Source organism: Pan paniscus, chromosome 17 (genome assembly GCF_029289425.2).
Source record: "Pan paniscus chromosome 17, NHGRI_mPanPan1-v2.0_pri, whole genome shotgun sequence".
In the NCBI taxonomy this organism is placed as follows: Eukaryota; Metazoa; Chordata; class Mammalia; order Primates; family Hominidae; genus Pan; species Pan paniscus.
The window spans coordinates 68576347-68596693 of NC_073266.2; the positions used below are offsets into that span (position 1 = coordinate 68576347).

Genomic DNA, 20347 nt, shown 5'->3' on the forward strand with positions numbered 1-20347 from the left:
TGAATAGAATACAAGCCAAGAGAAGCTTGATTCTCTTGGTATATTACATATAGAGAGGGCAATTAATTTCTTGTACATCTGGGAATATGATGGTGTTCTTGAAAAGAAATGATTCTTGGTTTATAAAAGCTCTTGAAAAAATTTGAAAGTAGACTGGTAGTTTTTTTGTTTGTTTTTAACCAGTAAATGGTATATTGATTGGACAGCAGAGCTAGATCTTTTTAACTTCCTCATCTTCACTATCACATCCTATTTAAAATAATTTTCTGCTCTGCTTTTCTCTGTCAAACCCTAGCATTCTGCCATTACTAGTACCAGTGCTGATAGTGATTAATTTTCAGTTTTCAACATTTTCTTGAGCCTGGATTTTTGGGGTCCTAATCAGAAAGGTCCAGAGAGAGAGGTGGATGGAGTGGCCAGGATGAACTGACATACCTCTGAAGAAGTTAATATGATAGGCCAGACATACAGTGGTGTTTTGCTGGCATTTGAAATATGTTTGTGAAGAAATAAGCCACTACAATTAGTTAGACATTACCTAAAATGGAATAATTTTGAGCTTCCTCAAGTTAAAAGTTTGCCTTTATAGATGACTGTAGGTTTTTTACCTGATAGGCCATGGGTGAGTTACACTTTTTGCCCATCTTTATAGTTGTGCATTATCAGATAAAATTGGTCCTTCATTTAGTATATGAAATCATAAGATGACATCTATGAATACCATGTTAATGTCTTCTTGTTCCTCTAGGTCAGCCTGCCAGTATACTGGGGGGCAGCCATAGTGAAGGACTGTTGCAGATAGCATCAGGGCCTCAGCCAGGACAGCAGCAGAATGGATTTACTGGTCAGCCAGCTACTTACCATCATAGTATGTACATACTTTAAAAAATCTTTTAAATAGTTGAGAAAAAAGTAGGCAGCCTTTATAAAAGCAAATTAACCCATGTGGGCCTTAATTTTTAGACAGCACTACCACCTGGACTGGAAGTAGGACTGCACCATACACACCTAATTTGCCTCACCACCAAAACGGCCATCTTCAGCACCACCCGCCTATGCCGCCCCATCCCGGACATTACTGTAAGCTCTTGTTTTTGTTGTAAGGGCTATTTTTTTTTTTTTTGGTAGGGCTTTGTTTTCTATTTTTTAAAAATGTTTTTACATCTTTTATTCATCCTGTGATTTTGTTTCATTAAATAGTGCTTTTCAGTATTTTTTGTAAACAGTATTATTTTTCATAGTTATCCTACCTTTTTATTTTAGAGGAGTGATGTTTGCTAAATACATTTATTTCTCTGTTGCTAATGTTTCATTAACATCACATTGATTTCCATTCATTTGTTTATTTGCTTTGTATATGTTCTTAGATCTCATCTGTGTCTTGTATATCCACGCATAATGGATTGAAACCCTTTGAGTGCTAAGTTCTCAAGGTTTCCCTCAGCGTAGTATTCAGTGTACTTTGGATAATGTTGAATCTATAGATAACTCTGTGCTGGCATGATTGGGAGGAATACCCTACAGATAACATGTAGTTTCAGGTAGAATAGGAGCATTGTTCATATGGCTTAGTAAAATCGAGAGTATAACTCTTATATACATTAAATCCCTTTCTTCTCATTATAATATTAATAGTACCAAAGAAAACTTAGAAAATATAGAAAAGTATAAATAAGAAAAGCAAAATTACCCTGAATCCTGCTACTCAAAAACAGCCACTTCTAATATTTTGTTATTTTCCTTCCAGTCATATAAACAGGTATATGTAAATTGACAGGGGCTCCTACTCTATGTGTATTGCATATATCTTGCTTCTTTTCAGTTATGTTACTATTTTTTCCATTTCTTAAGAGAATGTAATTTTTAATGGCTGCCTAGGCCGTTATAGTGTTGAAGGGTGCTGGGTTTGGACCTTTAACAGGCTGTGTGACCATTGACAAGTTATTTCACCTCATTAAGCCTCAAGAGTAATAATAGTAGTATCTACCTCAAGGGGTGTTTGTAAGAAGTAAACGTAATAATTTATGTGAGGTGTTTAGCACAATGTTTTAACACATTACCAGTTTTCAATTATGTTAGCTATGATTCCATTAAATAAACATCCTTAATTAACATAAGCACTTGTTTTTAGAATAGACCTAACAGTTTATTATTATACATTGCATTATAAATTGTACTGTATTGGACGTTACATGAATAATTCATTTATGATCTGTATTAAATGTTGGATATAAAATTATGTGTAAATTGTGTAATAATAGCACTTGGCAGATAGCACTAAAATGTTATTAAATATCCACAAAAGTATTAATAGTTTAAGACTATTTGCTTATTGTAAACTTTTAAGTTCTTAGACATTGCATAAGCTTGTTTTAAACAGTTCCTAACCTATAATAGTTATATTTAAGTAAGATTTACTGAAAGTTTTAGCATTAGACAACTTTTAATAAATAAAAATGGAATTTTTGTTGTCTTTTCTTTAGGGCCTGTTCACAATGAGCTTGCATTCCAGCCTCCCATTTCCAATCATCCTGGTAAGTGTATTTCAAAATTGATTTCCTGTATTTAGATTGATTTAGTGGTGATTGAAACACACAAACACAGGCTTTAATGGAATTATGGGGTCACTTAACTTCTCAGATGAGTACAATACTCATCATGACATGAGTTAATCAACAGTTTGAGTAGTCAATATAGTCACACATAGACTGTCTATATTTTATTCAGTTTAACTGTCCCCAAAAGGAAAGAACTATCTTTTCAGCTAAAATGAGAATTACAGAAATGCTGGCTTCAGCATTGAATACATAAATATGCAGCAGAATAAAACTAGGTTTCAAAATAGAGCATCTGTAAAACTATAGCTTAAAAAGCCAGGAAAGAATCTTAAGTACATGCCGAAAAGAAAAATAATTCACTCTATTCAGGATCTCTGGTTAACTGGAATTTAGAAACTATTTGATTAAATTGTATGCAAAAGAGTAAATAGCTAAGTAGCTTTCTTCAGTTCAAAGTTTGTGTATAATTTTTGAAACTATAGAGGTAATAAAACAGAAAACACTTGAAAATAAAATACTGAAAGTCCCTTGTGACACAAACATAGATTTTGAATTTTTTTCTCATCCCTTCGTATCTGTTTTTCTTAGCATAAAAAGATGCAAATATATTACTTCAACTAATCACCTTAATTTTTTGGAAACTATAAACTCAATTTTCCTCCTAATTAAAAGAAAATTATGAAGAATTATATTTTTATTTTTACTTGTTTATTTTTGAGAGAGGGCCTGGCTCTGTTGCCCAAACTGGAGTGCAGTGGCATGATCTCAGCTTACTACAGCCTTAACCTCCTGGTCTCAAGCGATCCTCTCATCTCAGCTTCTAGAGTAGCTGGGACTATAGGCAGGGGCCACCATGCCTGGCTAATGTTTGTATTTTAGTAGATACAGGGTCTCACCATGTTGCCCAGGCTGGTCTTGAACTCCTGGGCTAAAGCAATCCTCCTGCTAATAATTTTATTTATTTATTTATTTTTTAATTTTTTTCCGAGATGGGATCTCGCTATGTTGTCCAGGCTGGTTTCGAACTCCTAGCCTCAAGTGATCCTCCTGCCTTAGCCTCCCAAAGTGCTGGGATTATAGACGTGAGCCACCACACCAAGCTTGAAAAATTAAAAAAAAATATTTTTAAATGATTTTATTTTTGATCTTTGTGGGTACATAGGAGATGTATATATTTATGGGGCACATGAGATGTTTTGATACAGGCATATAATGCATGATAATCACATCATGGAAGATGGGGTATACATCCCCTCAAGCATTTATCTTTTGTGTTACAGTCTATACTCTGTTAGTTATTTTAAAGTGTACAATTAAATTATTGGCTACAGTCACCCTGTTGTGCTGTAAAATATTAGACCTTATTCATTCTAACTACTTTTTGTACTATTAACCATCCTCACCTTCCCCCAATCCCCCACTACCTTTCCCAGCCTCTGGTAACCATCCTTCTACTCTCTGTCTCTATGGGTTCAATTGTTTTGATTTTTAGATCCCACAAATAAGAACATGTGATGTTTGTCTTTCTTTGCCTGGGTTCTTTCACTTAACATAATACCTCCAGTTCTATCCATGTTGTCTCAAGTGACTGAATCGCATTTTTTTTATGGCTGAATAGTACTCCACTGTGTATAAGTCAAGCATAAAGAATTTTAAGCATACCGGAATAATACAGGAAGTTCCCCCATTGTACTCATTCCTCAGTTTCAGCCATTATCAAGTAATGACCAATCTTGTTTCATTCATACTCACTCTCTTTCTTCATTCTATATTATTTTGAAGCAAATCCTATATTTTATATGTAAATATCTTAGTATATATTTCCAGTAATGGTTTTTAAAACATAAACACAGCGCCCATAATGATTAATTCAAAGGGTAACATACAATTCTTAAATAGGTCTACATAATTTTCTTTGTGTAAATGTTCTGTTATTGATTATGTTGGTTTAATTTTTTTTCTAGCTGTTTAAAAAAATAGAAGGGAACATCTTTGTGTTTATAACTTTTCTCATATTTTAGTTTAAGAAATTTGTAGAATTTCTAGATCAAAAGGCCATATTACAGTGACACCAGAGTGTGAGAACCAGGGTTACTGTGCTGGCTAGCAGTAGATGTCATAGTTAAATAAACTTTTTGCTGATTTAAGAGGCAAATACTTGTTCTGGTTAGGAAAAAGGTGATGTTAGTGGGGCAGAAGCATTCTTTTAACGATATATATTTATTATCTTCTGTAACGGATTTTCTGTGTTATATTGTGTGTTGTGATTTTAAACATTTTTGTAGGTCAAGGGGTCTAGCCTTTTCATAAACTTTCTTTTTTTGAGAAATGTAATATACAGAAAAGTATGTAACACAAGTAAGTATATAGTCTAACATCACTAAAACCAATACTCATGTAACCACTACACAGATTGAGAACTAAAACATTATGGCATCCCAGAAACCCTCCTACCCCATGAATTTTGTCTCTGTCAAAACCTTCTCTTTCCTTCTCCCCAGAGGTAGCTACTGTCCTGCTTTTTATGGATATCACTTTTTTTTTGCTCTTTTATTTATTTTTTAAATTTTTTTTAATTCATTTTGAGATGAACTCTTGTTCTGTCACCCAGGCTAGAGTGCAGTCACGCAACTCGGCTCACTGCAACCTCCACCTCCAGGTTCAAGCCATTCTCCTGCCTCCGCCTCCCGAGTAGCTGGGATTATAGGCACCCGCCACCATGCCTGGCTAATTTTTGTATTGTTAGTAGAGATAGGGTTTCACCATGTTATCCAGGCTGGTCTTGAACTCTTGGCCTCAAGTGATCTCTGCCCCATCGGCTCCCAAAATGCTGGGATTACAGGCATGAGCCACCATGCCTGCCCCTTTTAAAGTGATGAATACATCCCTAAACAGTCTAGTAATCTGGCTTTACTTGTTTTTTTTTTTTTTTTTTTTTTTTTTTTTTTTTGAGACGGAGTCTCGCTCTGTCACCCAGGCTGGACTGCAGTGGCGCAACTTGGCTCACTGCAACCTCTGCCTCCCGGGTTCACACCATTCTGCCTCAGCCTCCCAAGTAGCTGGGACTATAGGCGCCCGCCACCACGCCCGGCTAATTTTTGTATTTTTAGTAGAGACGGGGTTTCACTATGTTGGTCAGGCTGGTCTCGAACTCCTGACCTCTTGATCTGCCCGCCTCGGCCTCCGAAAGTGCTGGGATTACAGGCGTGATCTACCATGCGTGGCCCTCATTTTCTTTTTACCTAGCTTTATAAATACTTGTTTAAAACAATTTAACATTTGGACTGATTGTGTAAAGACCACTTTTAAGTGTTGTTACTGTTTTTTGTTGTGTTTTTTTTGGCCACCGAAACATTGGGTAATTGTTGTCTTAGACAATCTCTGTAGTTTTGGTTTAACCAGTGTACCTATCAGTTGTTTGCTGAAGCTTCTTGTCCGTAGCATAATGTGATACCTTCACATTACATTTTCTGTAGACAATATTTTTTTTTTTGTTTTTTAATTTTTGAGACGGGGTCTCACTCTGTGGCCTGGGCTGGAGTGCAGTGGCACTCTCATGGCTCACTGCAGCCCTGACCTCCCAGACTTAGGTGATTCTCCCATCTCAGCCTCCCGCGTAGCTGGGACTACAGATGGACACAACCACGCCCAGCCAATTTTTCTATTTTTCGTAGAGACGCGGTTTCACCATGTTGCCCAGGCTGGCCTTGACCTCCTGGGCTCAAGTGATCTGCCCATCTTGGCCTACCAAAGTGCTGGGATTATAGGCATGAGCCACCATGCCCAGCTGAAAATAATTTCATAAATACTTCAAAACTGGCTTTTTAAGAAGACACTCAGTGAAGACACTTAGTGTATCACTGGTTTTTATGTTCTAAGCATAATGAAATATATTTAAACAAATATTTATCTTTGTGACAAGTTCATTAGAGTGACATGGCAAAACATTTGAGTTTTTAAGTTTTTGAATTAATCCAATCTTCATGTGATCTGTTTTGATAACTCCTCATTGCATTGGAAAGTATTTTATTGCTTGGCAGCATTTTGAAAAGTAATTAGGGTACATAGCTTTTACAAGTTGTTTTCTTTTAAAAAAATTTTAAGCATCAATCATACTTCATTTTAGGTTATTTTTTTTTTTCCGTAAGATCTGGGTTTCTTTTTTGTCATTCTAAGTAACTTTGTTGAAAGTAAGATTGTTGAAAGTTTTATTGCTTCAAATTCTAGTTTAAAGTTCATAAACAGCTTATTGAGATACAGATAAATCTTTCTTTTAAATATGTCGAACCTATTTCCACCCTAGGGTCTTTGCTTTTGCTTCCTCTTTGAAATCTGTTCAGTCTTCACATAGATAAAAGGTTATTCAGGTCCCATCTTTTCAGATGGGATGTCCCCTACCATCCAGTCTGAAGTGTTCTTCCCAATCATCTGCTGTTCCATGCCCTGTTTTATTTTCTTCACAGTGTTCATTGTTATCTGAGTTATTTCATTTGTTTGCTTATTTGTCTGCCCCTGCACTTCTGTGAGAACAGGGACTGTAGCTGTTTTGTTTTCTACTGTGTATGCAGTGCCCAGAAAGATCCCTAGATACTCTGTAGATATCTGTTAAATGAGTTAAAACAGGAAAGCCAAATAATTTTTATGTATTTGGGCTTGATGTAATAATTGTTGTTTACAAATAAAAATTAGAAATACTTGATCAGTTGTCTTTGTAAACCAGAGTAGCACCTCTTTTTTTCCCAGTGATTTAAAATTATATATTATTGTTCAAATGAGTACACTAAATACATCTCCAAAGTTAAAATTGTGGTAGTTAACATGACCTGACTTCACTAAAAATACCTTTTGCTATGGCATAGGTGGGACAAATGACCTTCTACCCAAGAGACAGTTGAGAATCTGTGTGTACAACAACTGTGTGATTAAAGTATAATTAACCTTAACTCAAGGGTGGGATAGCTGACTTGCTTATGCACTTTCTCTCAGTTAGGGAATCTATAAAAATATGTCATGAGTCGATGTTATTCAAGGACAGTTCCCTGGAATACATCTTAGGGTCAGTGTGTTTTTAAAAAATAAAAGTTGAGACTACATAGAGAATATGTGTAGTCAAATGAAATATCATGGTAAAATAATTTATTTTAGATTCTGATTATTTCTGTTCTTTAAATTCTCAGTTGACCTGGTCCTTTGAGGTAAGAACCAAATTCCAGATTTTAAAAAATGACTTTTAGAACTTGAGGATAAGTGGTAATTGGAAATTAAAAAAAAAAAAAACAAATTAGTGTTTTAAGAACAGTGCTAAGTACTGAGCTAGAAAATAGAAGACATGGAAATTCCTACCTTTTAATGCATTATGTTATTTTAATCCAGTTGTTTTGGGTGCATTACATTTCCATCTCCCCTCCCTTCACCCTTTCTTTTAGGAAAAACTGTGTTGTGGAGTGCAAGTGAAAGCCTTATATCTTTCTCTCATGGGAGGATGTTCTTTCCCATTTATTTCCTATAGCTCCTGAGTATTGGTGTTCCATTGCTTACTTTGAAATGGATGTTCAGGTAGGAGAGACATTTAAGGTTCCTTCAAGCTGCCCTATTGTTACTGTTGATGGATACGTGGACCCTTCTGGAGGAGATCGCTTTTGTTTGGGTCAACTCTCCAATGTCCACAGGACAGAAGCCATTGAGAGAGCAAGGTATTGATTGAATAGTCAGATAGTTACTTTAAAAAATTGAGCATAGTACATTGTCTTTTATTCAAGGTTATGTTTTCCCATGTACATTATATGTGTTCTTAAATATAAATAAAGGAATAAAGGTCATGTTGAAAACTCAGAATTTGTAAGCACTCCATCTTAATTGTCGATGTTTTTGTTGTTTAACATATAATGATAAAAGATAGCCTTTTTTATGTTAGTAGGTTTCTATGTTTCGAATAGTAAGTATACCTTTTGGAATTCAGTTTGAAAATTTTATTTTCTGTGATCATACATTTCTACAAATTACTGAAAGGAAGTAATATTAAATGAGAACATGTTTCTGAAAGTTTTACTTATAATGTTAAAAAAATTGGTAATAAAAGGGAAATGGTTAAGTAAATTATGATAAATTTTTCCTTTTTTATACAGTCATTAAAATGTTTAAAAGTTTATATAATGAGGCTGGGTGCGGTGGCTCACACCTATAATCCCAGCACTTTGGGAGGCGGAGTCAGGCAGATCACTTGAGGTCAGGAGTTCGAGACCAGCCTGGCCAACATGGTGAAACCCTGTCTCTACCAAAAATTAGCCATATGTGGTGGTGTCCACCTGTAATCCCAGCTACTCAGGAGGCTGAGACAGGAGAATTGCTTGAACCCAGGAGGTGGAGGTTGCAGTGAGCTGAGATCGTGCCACTGCACCCCAGCCTGGGCGACAGAGCGAGACTCCGTTTCAAAAAAAAAAAAAAAGTTTATATAATGAAATGGAAATGCTTACAGTGAAATATTACAGGAACATTCCATTTTAGCTACTGTATGATCTCGGCTTTTAAGGATGTGTGTGCTAAAGAACATAATCTTGGCTCTATCACTTGCTGTCATGTGACTTTGGCAAATTACCTAACCTCTAAGCCAGTTCTGCCTAATAGAATTTTCTGTGATGAAGAAAATGATTTATATTTGCACTGTCCAGTTCGGTAGCCACTAGCCACATGTAGCTATTGAGCACTTAAATTATAGCTCACATGATTGACTAATCGGATTTCTAATTAGTTTTAATTTAATTTAAATAGTCACATGTGGCTAGTGGCTATCAATTTGGACAGTATGCCTTAGTTTCCTTATCTAAAAAAATGAGAATAATAGTACTTATTGAGTTGTAAGGGTTTAATGAGAATTCATACTACATGCTCCTGACACATAGTAAGTGTTGTAAATATGTGCATCATTATTAGATATGAACAGGAAAAGAAAAATGGAAATATACAAAAATGTTAATAGCTATCTTTTGGTTTTATGTGATCTTTATTTTTAATTTTTCAATATTAAGCATGCTATACAATCTGAACTAAAATTTAATTTAAAATACTTATCAAGATAAAATGTAATTTCTTTTTTCTTCCTAAGGTTGCACATAGGCAAAGGTGTGCAGTTGGAATGTAAAGGTGAAGGTGATGTTTGGGTCAGGTGCCTTAGTGACCACGCGGTCTTTGTACAGAGTTACTACTTAGACAGAGAAGCTGGGCGTGCACCTGGAGATGCTGTTCATAAGATCTACCCAAGTGCATATATAAAGGTTAGTTACAATTTTATTTGAATATTTTAGACTTAAAGCTCTATTTGTTGTCAAAAGAATTGAAATCTGGGTGGAAGGAATGGAAAAATGTTTTATATATTAAATAATAAGAAATTGTGTTTAAGTATAAAAAACACATTTTCTGAGGGCATTTATTGACATTATCAGTAATCTAGTTTTATGGTTGCCAATTTGTTACGTTTTGTTTTTTATTTTATTTATTTATTTATTTATTTTTGAGACAGAGTCTTGCTCTCGTCGCCCAGGCTGGAGTGCAGTGGCGTGATCTCGGCTCACTGCAACCTGCGCCTCCCGGGTTCAAGCAATTCTCGTGCCTCAGCATCCCAAGTAGCTGGGATTACAGGTACATGCTACTGTGCCTGGCAATTTTTTGTATTTTTAGTAGAGACGGGGTTTCACCATGTTGGCCAGGCTGGTCTCGAACTCCTGACCTTAAGTGATCCGCCCAACTTGGCCTCCCAAAGTGCTGGGATTACAGGTGTGAACCACTGTGCCAGGCCTGTTACATGTTTTAGAGTAATACAAAGGCTCTTGAAAATACGGAGTGAAGCCTCCAAAGTTGTATTCCTGTAACTTGAAATTTGTAAGAATCAGACTCTGGACTTTCATCTTAGCCAATCTTCAGGATTTTATGGAAGGGAATTCTAAAATTAATAGCTTTTCAAATTAAGAACCTGATAAGCCTGAAATATTTTTCACTAGTTATATATTCAACCTATTTGAATTTTACTTTATAATATAACCTGTTTTTGAAAGAGAAAGACAGTTGTAATTAGATAGCCTAAATATATTTTTAATTTTGTGTCATCCTCAACATTTTCATTGTCAGTGATTGTAAATTGGTGGAATTAACTGTATCTCTTAACTTATTACCAGGAAGTTGCTTAGGATAAAAATAATGTAGCCCCATAGCATCCATAAAAATGGAATTGCCTGATTACCTCACAACAGCAAACCCAGTTTCTCATTTCCAGTTATAGTTCAGTTAAAGAATGTTGGAATTTTTTTGTATGACACTTTTAAACATACCAAGTATAGCGAAAATAATAAACCACATGTACCTATCATCCAGCTGCAACAATTGTCAGCACTTTACCAATCTTTAATGTGTTTCTCCCCCAACTTTTTTTTTCCTGGAGTCGTTGAAAGCCAATTCCAAACAGCATAGTCACTCATAAAATATTTCTGTGTGAGTAACTCATAAAATACTCCTGTGTAACTCACAAATCTATGCAGACTTCTGAAAAACATAATCGCGGTGCTATTTATTACACTTAATAAATTAGCATCAATTCCCTGTTAAAATTTTCAACAATAGAGCATCAGTTATAGTTTTAGTCTGTTAGAACAATAGAATAAAACAATAAAGTATTATATTTATTGATAGGATATCCACGTGTATAGAAAAGTTAGTTATTAAACAATACATAAGGCCTGATTTAGTGGCTCATGCCTGTAATCTTAGCACTTTTGGAGGCCAAGGTTGGAGGATTGCTTGAGACCAGGAGTTCAAGACCAACGTAAGCCACAAAGTGATACCGCCCATCTCTACAAAAAAATTAAAAAATTAGCTGGGTGTGGTGGTACATGCCTGTAGTTTTAGCTACTTGGGAGGCTGAGATGGGAGCATTGCTTGAGCCCAGGAGTTCAAGGCTGCGGAGAGCCATGATCATGCCACTGTGCTCCAGACTAGGTGATAGAGTGAGACCCTTTCTCAAAAATAAATAAATAAATAGACAATACATAGACTATGATCCCATTTTTGTTAAATGATATCATGATATTTGTTATTTGTTTATATGTACCCATAAGTCTAGAGTGGTATGTATAACGGAATTGTCTCTATGAGGTGGAAATTGTTTGTATTTTGCAGTTTTTTTCCACAAGTAATTTCTGTATTGGTTATTTATGCTGTATTATTATTATTTTTGAGACAGAGTCTTGCTCTGTCACCCAGGCTAGAGTACAGTGGTGCCATCTTGGCTCACTGCAACCTCTGCTTCCAGGGTTTAAGTGATTCTCATGCCTTAGCCTCTCCGGTAGCTGGGATTACAGGTGTATGCCACCACGCCTGGCTAATTTTTGTATTTAGTAGAGACGGGGTTTCACCGTGTTGGCCAGGCTGGTCTGGAACTCATGACCTCAAGTGATCAGCCCAACTCAGCTCCCAAAGTGCAAGGATTGCAGGTGTTAGCCACTACGCCTGGCCTTTTGTTGTTATTTTTTAATGGCTTTGGATTTCCTTATATGTTTTGTAGTCCATTTTGTATTCGTGGGCCAAGTTTGTTTTGAGAGAATTCACTCATTTTATTATTTATTTTTTCTTCCTGTCATTGCTTCACCCTATGTGGCAATTTTGCCTTACCCTGGCATCTGGGATTCACATCTCAGAACCAAATCTTACAAATTTAGCAAGTAGGGGGACTTTGTCTCCTGAGGAAATTGAGTTCCATTCTGCAGGTATGCTTGGGGCCTAATTCCTGATTGCCTAGATTTCTCTGAAACTTTTCCCTGCCGTGGGCAAATATTTTATTCCTAGGTGTACTTCTGAATTGGCTGTATTTTACCAGCACTTGATTTATGGGCAGGTGCCCAGTTGTAGCCCCCAGAGAGTTTGGCTGTTGTCTCTCTCCATATTATTCCAAGAAGTCAAATTCCTGTCCCCTGCCCTTTGTTTATGGTCTTGGTATACCCCTAGTACTTCCTATCTTTAGTCTCTGCTCTCCACTGTGGGTTTTATTTATCATCAGTTTGGATGTATGGATTGTTTCCATATGAATTTCATGATCAGTTTGGAGAGGATGACTATTTTAAATAGTTTTTCTGTTATTTGTATGTGGTTGAAGCAGAGAGAGAAGGTGATTATGTATATACCCACTTAACCCATCTTGACTCAGAAGTCTCTTGTTTTATTTATGTAATTTAAAGTGACTGGATAGAGAACTATGGTGTTGAATATATACTGTGTGCCAGATAGTATTTATAAACTTAATCAGATATGGAGTAGTATTTAAAACAATTGAGCTTAAATAATGTGGAATCGTGCAAGTGTAATTTCTTGGATGTCAAATAGATACATTGTGACTTATTTATATTTTGGTACAGATGGCCTTTGAAAAGCCCCCAAGGTGTGAGACAAGTCATCACTTGATAAACCACTGTCTTGGACAGATCTTAATAGTGATCTCATACTTTTACCATGAAAAGTAGATAAATACCTTGTTGGACAAGATATTTGGAATTAAAAAAAATCCTCATTTGTTTATATTAACTAAGATTTTAAAATAATTATGTCTGTTTACCAAGTATATTACTGTTCTTTAGAAGAGTCTTACTAGTCAGAAAGAGACAGTTACAAGTACAACCCCATCCACAATTTCACTTTCCATGGCTTCAGGTATCCATGGTCAACCACAGTCCAAAAATATTAAATGAAAAATTCCAGAAACAATTCATAGGTTTTAAAATGTGCGCTGTTCTGATTAGATGATGAAATCTCACTCCATTCTGCTTGGGATGTAAAACCTTTTGCCAGCATATCCATGCTGTCTACGCTACCCACCCATTAGTCACTGAGTAGCGAGCTCAGTTTTCAGATTGACTGTCATGGTCTCACAGTGCTTGTCATCCGGTAACCTTTATTTAGTTCATAATGGTCCCAAAGTGCAAGGGTAATGATGCTGGGATATTGTTAACATTGTTCTGTTTTATTATTACCTGTTGTTGTTAATCTCTTACTATGCCTAATTTGTAAGTTGAACTTCATTATGAGGTATGTATGTATAGGAAAAAACATAGTATATGCACAGTACTATCTAAAGTTTCATGCATCCACTGGAAGTCTTGGAACATATCCCCCATAGATAAGGGAGGAATACTGTATACCTTAAAATTTAACCATTGGCATTTTCTGCATTCGTTTTTTTGGGTAGCAGTAACTAAGGGATTTGTAAGTTATCAGGTTTTCACAGGAGATGATATTATTGGGGTAAATTGTATGTAGATAGCATGCACCCCTGGAAGGAGTGCCCACACTTTGAGTACACAAATGTGTGCATGCACATACACACACACACATACACACACACACACATTCCCCTTTTTAATTAAAATGAGGAAAACACACTTGGAGAGCTGTAATTTCATTTTATAAGCCAAGAAGCTAGGACTAAATTGTGGTTTTTTTCACCCTTCTAAGTTGACTTTTTTTCCTGCTTCTCTCATGACATAGTAGTCATTTTTTACTTAACGAAAATCTGATGTAATGAAATGACATTTTACAAGCTTTAAATGAAGCAAATGTTTGAATTCTCTTTAAGTGGCCTTGTTCTTTTGCTTTCAAAAGTAAAATATGTTTTGTTTTGTTTTATTTAGCACTGGGCATTTCAAGTTTTTAATAGCTTTATTGAGATTTTGAGAGAGAATTCACATGACATACAAGTCACCCATTTAAATTGGACAATTCAATGATTGTTAGTATATTCACAACATTGTGCAGTCATTACTACTCAATTTTGGAGCATTTTCATGACTGTGGAAAAAAACTCCATATACCCTTTTAACTATCACCCCCAAATCTCCATTTCCATTAGCTCTAGACAACCACTATTCTACGCTCTTTGTAGATTTGCCTATTCAGGGCATTTTATATAGAAGAGAATTATGTAATATAGTCTTTTATGACTTGCTTCTTTTCACTAAGCATAATGTTTCAAGCTTCATCCATGTAGCACATACCAATTCTTCACTCCTTTTTATGGCTGAATAGTGCTCCACACACATTTTGTTCATCAGTTTATCCATTGATGGACTTGATTTCCACTTTTTGGCTATGTTATGAAGGATACTGCTATGAACATTTGTATATAAGTATTTGTGTGTTTTCATTTCTCTTGGGTACATACCTAAAAGTGGATTGTAAGATAACTCTATGTAAACTTTTTGAGAAACTGATAGACTGTTTTACAAAATGGCTGCACCACTTTATGTTCTCACTAGCAGGGTGTGAGGGTTCCAATTTCTCTACATTCTCATCAGTACTTGTTATCTGTCTTTTTTATTTTAGCCATTGTAGTAGGTGTGAAGTATAATCTTATTGTGGTAGTTTTGATTTGCAAACTTCCTGTGTTAATATTGAGTTGGGTTTGTTTTTGAACACATTTATTTTAGAGGAAGGGGCAGCAGATGCTTCTAAACCACTGGTGGACTAGGTCAGAGGGTATTATGAACCTCGTTTAAATTTATTCCCATTTACCACTCATTGTGATTCCCTAAGTCAGGTAGAACTTAGAATGTCCTTAGCACAATCTTGTTTATGTTCAGGTGCATTTTTCATTCTGGATTACTGTTTCCTAATGTTAATTTAAGATTATATAGTATTGCATTTAAGCCTTGTCAAAGGAAAATGGCAAAATTTGACTCCTGGTTGTAAAAGACAATATCCTAAAGATGTTGTCAGTGATCTTTATGAGACACACATCTTTGTTAAGTAACGGTTTTGTAATAAATTCAGAAAACATGGTTAAATAAATTAAAGCAGAAATTAGCTCAGGAGTGGTGGTCCGAAATATTTTTTGGATCTGAGCCAAAAAGAATATTTAAAGCCTTTGATTACTTTGAATTGCCTTTGTCAACAATTTAGTCAAATTATGAAAGGAAGACAGTAGCATTTCAATAATAGCTTTAATTTTTATCATCCAATGTAACAAATGGAATCTGTTATGGTATCCGTTATCAATGGATTAGTTACAGTGTGAAGTCAGGAGGCAATGTAGGTTTTAGTTATTAGTGAACCTAACTGAATAATTTTAGGTCTTCTGGTTTGAGTGCTATAATTACGTAAATAATCTGTGGAAGGGAGGTTTGCTGAGGTGCCCAATGAATCATTTTTACTGCATCTGCAGATGCAAGTCATAAAGTTTAATCCATGTGGGTAACCTGTAATATGTGCTGCTGATGTTAGCATAGATTCAGGCTGAAACAATCCTAATTGCGATGATTTACAACACATTGGAGAGAGCCTATGTGTGACATATTACTTGGTTATTTTTTTAAATGACTTGTGGGGGTGGGGGAGTGTTAATGTTAAAGGCATACTTGAATCTTGGAGATTATAATTAAGTTTTATTCCCTACTCCCAGATAACATTATATACATATATACACACACACACACACACACACACACACACACACACACCATACTTGGTTAGTGATGATTAAAAAAAAAGTGGTTGTGGAGACCTAAATGTAAAACACAAAACTATAAAACTTCTAGAAGATAATATAAGAGAAAAAGTGAGAACTTTTTTTTTGAGACGGAGTCTTGCTCTGTTACCCAGGCTGGAGTGCAGTGGCGCCATCTTGGCTCACTGCAACCTCCGCCTCCCGGGTTTAAGGGATTCTCCTGTCTCAGCCTCCCAAGTATCTGGGACTACAAGCTTGCACCATCATGCCTGGCTAATTTTTGCATTTTTAGTAGAGATGGGGTCTCACCATGTTGGCCAGGCTGGTCAGGAACTCCTGACCTCAAGTGATCCTCCTGCCTCGGCCTCCCAAAGTGCTGGGATTACAGGAGAGAGCCACTGTGCCTGGCCAAGAGAAAAAGCGAGAACTTTTAAGATACAACATCGAAGGCATGATCCATGAAGGAAAGAATTGATAGGCCTGACTTCATTGAAATGAAACACTTCTGCTCTGTGAAAGACAGGGTCAGAGAATGAGAAGACAAGCCACAGACTGGGTGAAAATATTTGCAAAAGACACATCTAGTAAAGGACTGTTATCCACAATTACAAAGAACTCTTAAAACTCAACAATAAAATAAACAATGCAACAATAAAATAAACAATGGGCAGAATAGACTGGGCATAGTGATTGACTCCTATAATCCCAGCACTTTGGGAGGTCAAGGTAGGAGGATTGCTTGAGCCCAGGAGTAGTTCAAGATCAGCCTGGGCAACAGCAAGACCTCATCTCTACCAAAAAAAAAAAAAAAAAAAAAAATTAGCCAGGCATGGTGGCATGTGCCTGTAGTCCCGGCTAGTTGGGAGGCTGATGTGGGAGGACCCTTGAGCCCAGGTGTTCAAGACTAGCTTGGGCAGCATAGCAAGACCCCATCTTAACAACAACAACAACAACAAAAAAGGCAAAAGACATGAACAAACACCTCACCAAAGAAGATACACATATGGCAAACAAGCATATGAAAAGGTGTTCAGCATCATAAATGTGTACAAACCCATAGAATGTACAACACCAAGAGTGAACCCTTACGTAAACTGGGTTTTGGGTGATAATGATGTGTCAGTGTAAATTCATTGATTGTAACAATTGTGCCACTGTAGTGGGGATGTTGATAGTGGCGGAAGGTTGGGTGTGGGGACAGGTACTCTGTACTTTCTGCTTAATTGTGCTGTGAACCTAAAACTGCTCTAAAAAAGTAAAGTTTATTAATTTACTTCTTTAAAAAAGTGGTTGTAGAGCTATTTACCTTTTCAAATGTTTGAGTCCCTGCTTTGTACTGGGTAATGCCTTCCAAATGTCATAGCCTAGAAGTTCTGAAACGAATGGACTGTGAGAAATTTGAGGAAGTAGTGGTTTCACTTCTGGGTGTTGTGGGCTTTCTGATTTCTAGAACCTGACTTTGTCATGCTTTCTTTTAAATTTAAATTTTTTTGTGGAGTTGGGGTCTTGGCTGGTCTTGAACTCCTGGGCTCAAGTGATCCTCCCACCTGGGCCTCCCAAAGTGCTGAGATTACAGGCATCTGCCACCATGCCCCTGTCATTGCTTTCTTTACTAAAGTATTTTAGGACCTAATAGTCCAGGAAATACATATATGTATATTGGACAAATTCATGTCTCTTCAAAGAATAGGGTAGTCTGAGTGTTGTCCTTCATTGGTGCTAATTGGGAAAAGTTTTTTGAGGAAATGGACACTGAGTAGAGAAATAGGAGTAAGTAGGAGTGCAATTTGTTATTTGGAGTGAGTATGTTATTGTCTGTTTTTGTGGTTCATGTAAATACCATGGTTGAAGATGATCAGAATTTTTTCAAGCATCTGAAAATTATGGTTTAAGTTCTAAAACTATTGTTTATCATCAACTAAAAAATTATGCATTCTCAGATTTCTCTTATTTTCAAGATTATTTATGCTTGCTTGTATTGGGCCCCTTATGTACGTAATGGGACTTTAAAAAATATTCATGTCCTTTTAGATAGGGAGTATAGCCACATGGTTCAGAAATTAAAGTGATTTAAAAACAGTGGACATTGAGCAGCCTTGCTTCAGAACCTGTCCTTGTTCTCCTTTCCTGCAAATTCTTTTTGTGTAATCTTCCAATGCTTTTTAAAAATGCAAATAAACAAATATTTTAGGAAGATTTTTTTTCCCCAGAAAAAAAGGTGATGTGATTTATTATCTGTAATTTGTTGCATATTAAAAGAACATTCCAGTACTTTCATAAATATAAGGGTAGATATGGCAACCCCTTCCTTACTATGCCAGTTCTTCACTTGGTTGATAAAAGTAAAATTATTTATTAACTCCTTAACTCATCCTGAAAGATAAATGACTACAGGGGAGGCTAAAAACAAAATAAGTAACTGTATACTATGCCAAGTTTGCAACAACCTCATGAAAGTATGTACACTTAGCATTCCCATTTTATAGATAAAAGAAACTCAGCCCATATAATTAGCAGGTATCGGTGATGGGATTTAAAACTGGGCCTTTTTTTCCCTTAAAAATTATGAACATTTACAAAGAAAGAAATGTAGAGAGAAACTAATGAAATCCCATATACCCATCACACGGATTAAGTAGTTACAATTTTATATTTGTTTGATCTAGTCTTTTTGTTGTTGTTGTTTCTTCTCAAGTATTTTAAAACAAGTCCTGGATATTATTTTGCTTCTATTTGCTTAAAGTACGCATCTCTGAAAAATGTTGATCTCTCTTATATAGCGACAGTGCCATTTTGTTAAACTCCTCCAAATAAGCAAAAATGATAAGACAAAAAGTTGGCCAGGCGACCAAAGCTATCAACTCCAGCCTAAGGAAAATTCAGCAATTTGATTATGAAAGGGGGAGGGGGACTTCTTAATTGTACATTTTACACAGATTTTCACAAGGACAGTAATAGCTGACCCACTTCGAACTAGATAAAAGATACAGAGGCGTGTGGCAGCCAAAGCCATCATGATGTTGACATGATCTTCTTGGTGAGCTCCAAGCCACCTTTCCTAACTAGTTTTAGACCAATCACAATGTACATAAAAGTTTACATGTTTTAATTAATTCTTTTCATGTGAGAGGTATAATGAAACTGAGTTTTAAATAAGTCAGGCATTGGTTTTTGATGTGTGGAATTTTTCTTTATGAACTCATAGTATGAAATGTTTTTTCTTAAAAGGTCTTTGATTTGCGTCAGTGTCATCGACAGATGCAACAGCAGGCGGCTACTGCACAAGCTGCAGCAGCTGCCCAGGCAGCAGCCGTGGCAGGAAACATCCCTGGCCCGGGATCAGTAGGTGGAATAGCTCCAGCTATCAGTAAGTATGCTTTTGATTCTTTTTTAAAGGTATAATAGTTGATATTTTTATCTTGATTTACTCAGTTGATTAGTTTCTTTGAGCAATAATAGAAATTAAAGTTTTTTTTACTGGGATGATGACATTTTTGAATTGGTAAAATCTGTTCTTCTGTAATAGTTGCTTTTTGCCTATGACCCTGTTTGCATTCTTTTTGTATCAAAAATGGAGTATGGGATGAAGGAGAAAGGGGATGATTATTATATTATACTGTTCCATCTCCTCCTTTTTTGTTGATGCTTATTATAATTCTGCCTCACCAGCCAGGGTGGGTTGTAATCACTGAAGTGCTTGGCTTTATTCTAGTAAGGAAAGCATATTTCAATTTCAGAATTGGACACTTTTCCAATTTTTTTTTTTAAAGTATGCTAAACATGGAGAGAAAACTAAGTGAGGGTGGTATTTTGATAACTTGTAGACTTTTTTTTAATTTTAGGGTAAAATTGAACTGTGTGCCAGGTTTCACACTGATGGGGAATTTTTTACTGCAGAGTTAAACTCCTGACTATAGACTTTTATGATGGAAACACGTGGCACCCATCTTCCACGTCTGAAGGCATAACTAGTGATTCATTCAACCCCTGTTCTTAACCTCTTCAGTGTGGTAAGCAAATCACACTGGCTAAGAAAACTGCAGTGGCCCTGCAGGTTTCTCTACAGTACATGCAAATTCCTCCCATTAGTTTCATTGTAATATTGATGAATGCAGATGGACTATATGACTGTATGTTCTGACTGGAAAATTAGATGCAGTCTCCATTGTGACTTATGTTCAGGAGTTTACAATTTAGAGGTAGATTAGGCATATTCATTGAGAGAATTTGATTTTTTATAATTTGGGGATCTAAACCATTAATTTGCTGGTTTCAGTGTTAAAAACATGCTTTTACTGAAGAATCCAGAACT

At 36.0% G+C, this 20347-nt stretch overlaps 1 protein-coding gene across 3 annotated transcripts in view; it reads left to right on the forward strand.

Moving 5' to 3' along the window:
* SMAD4 (SMAD family member 4) overlaps window positions 1-20347 on the forward strand; it is a 54694-nt gene that overhangs the window by 27086 nt on the left and 7261 nt on the right. The window contains exons 6-12 of one of the 3 annotated variants that reach the window (XM_055102491.2): window positions 749-868; window positions 964-1080; window positions 2484-2534; window positions 8068-8251; window positions 9661-9829; window positions 19264-19402; window positions 19933-20045. In XM_055102491.2, coding sequence (XP_054958466.1) covers window positions 749-868; window positions 964-1080; window positions 2484-2534; window positions 8068-8251; window positions 9661-9829; window positions 19264-19402; window positions 19933-19946 — 794 coding nt within the window. In that variant the 3' untranslated portion in view covers window positions 19947-20045. Of the gene's footprint in view, window positions 1-748; window positions 869-963; window positions 1081-2483; window positions 2535-8067; window positions 8252-9660; window positions 9830-19263; window positions 19403-19932; window positions 20046-20347 lie in introns of those variants that run through there. The other 2 variants (XM_034943721.3, XM_034943722.3) reach the window with 2 other exon arrangements.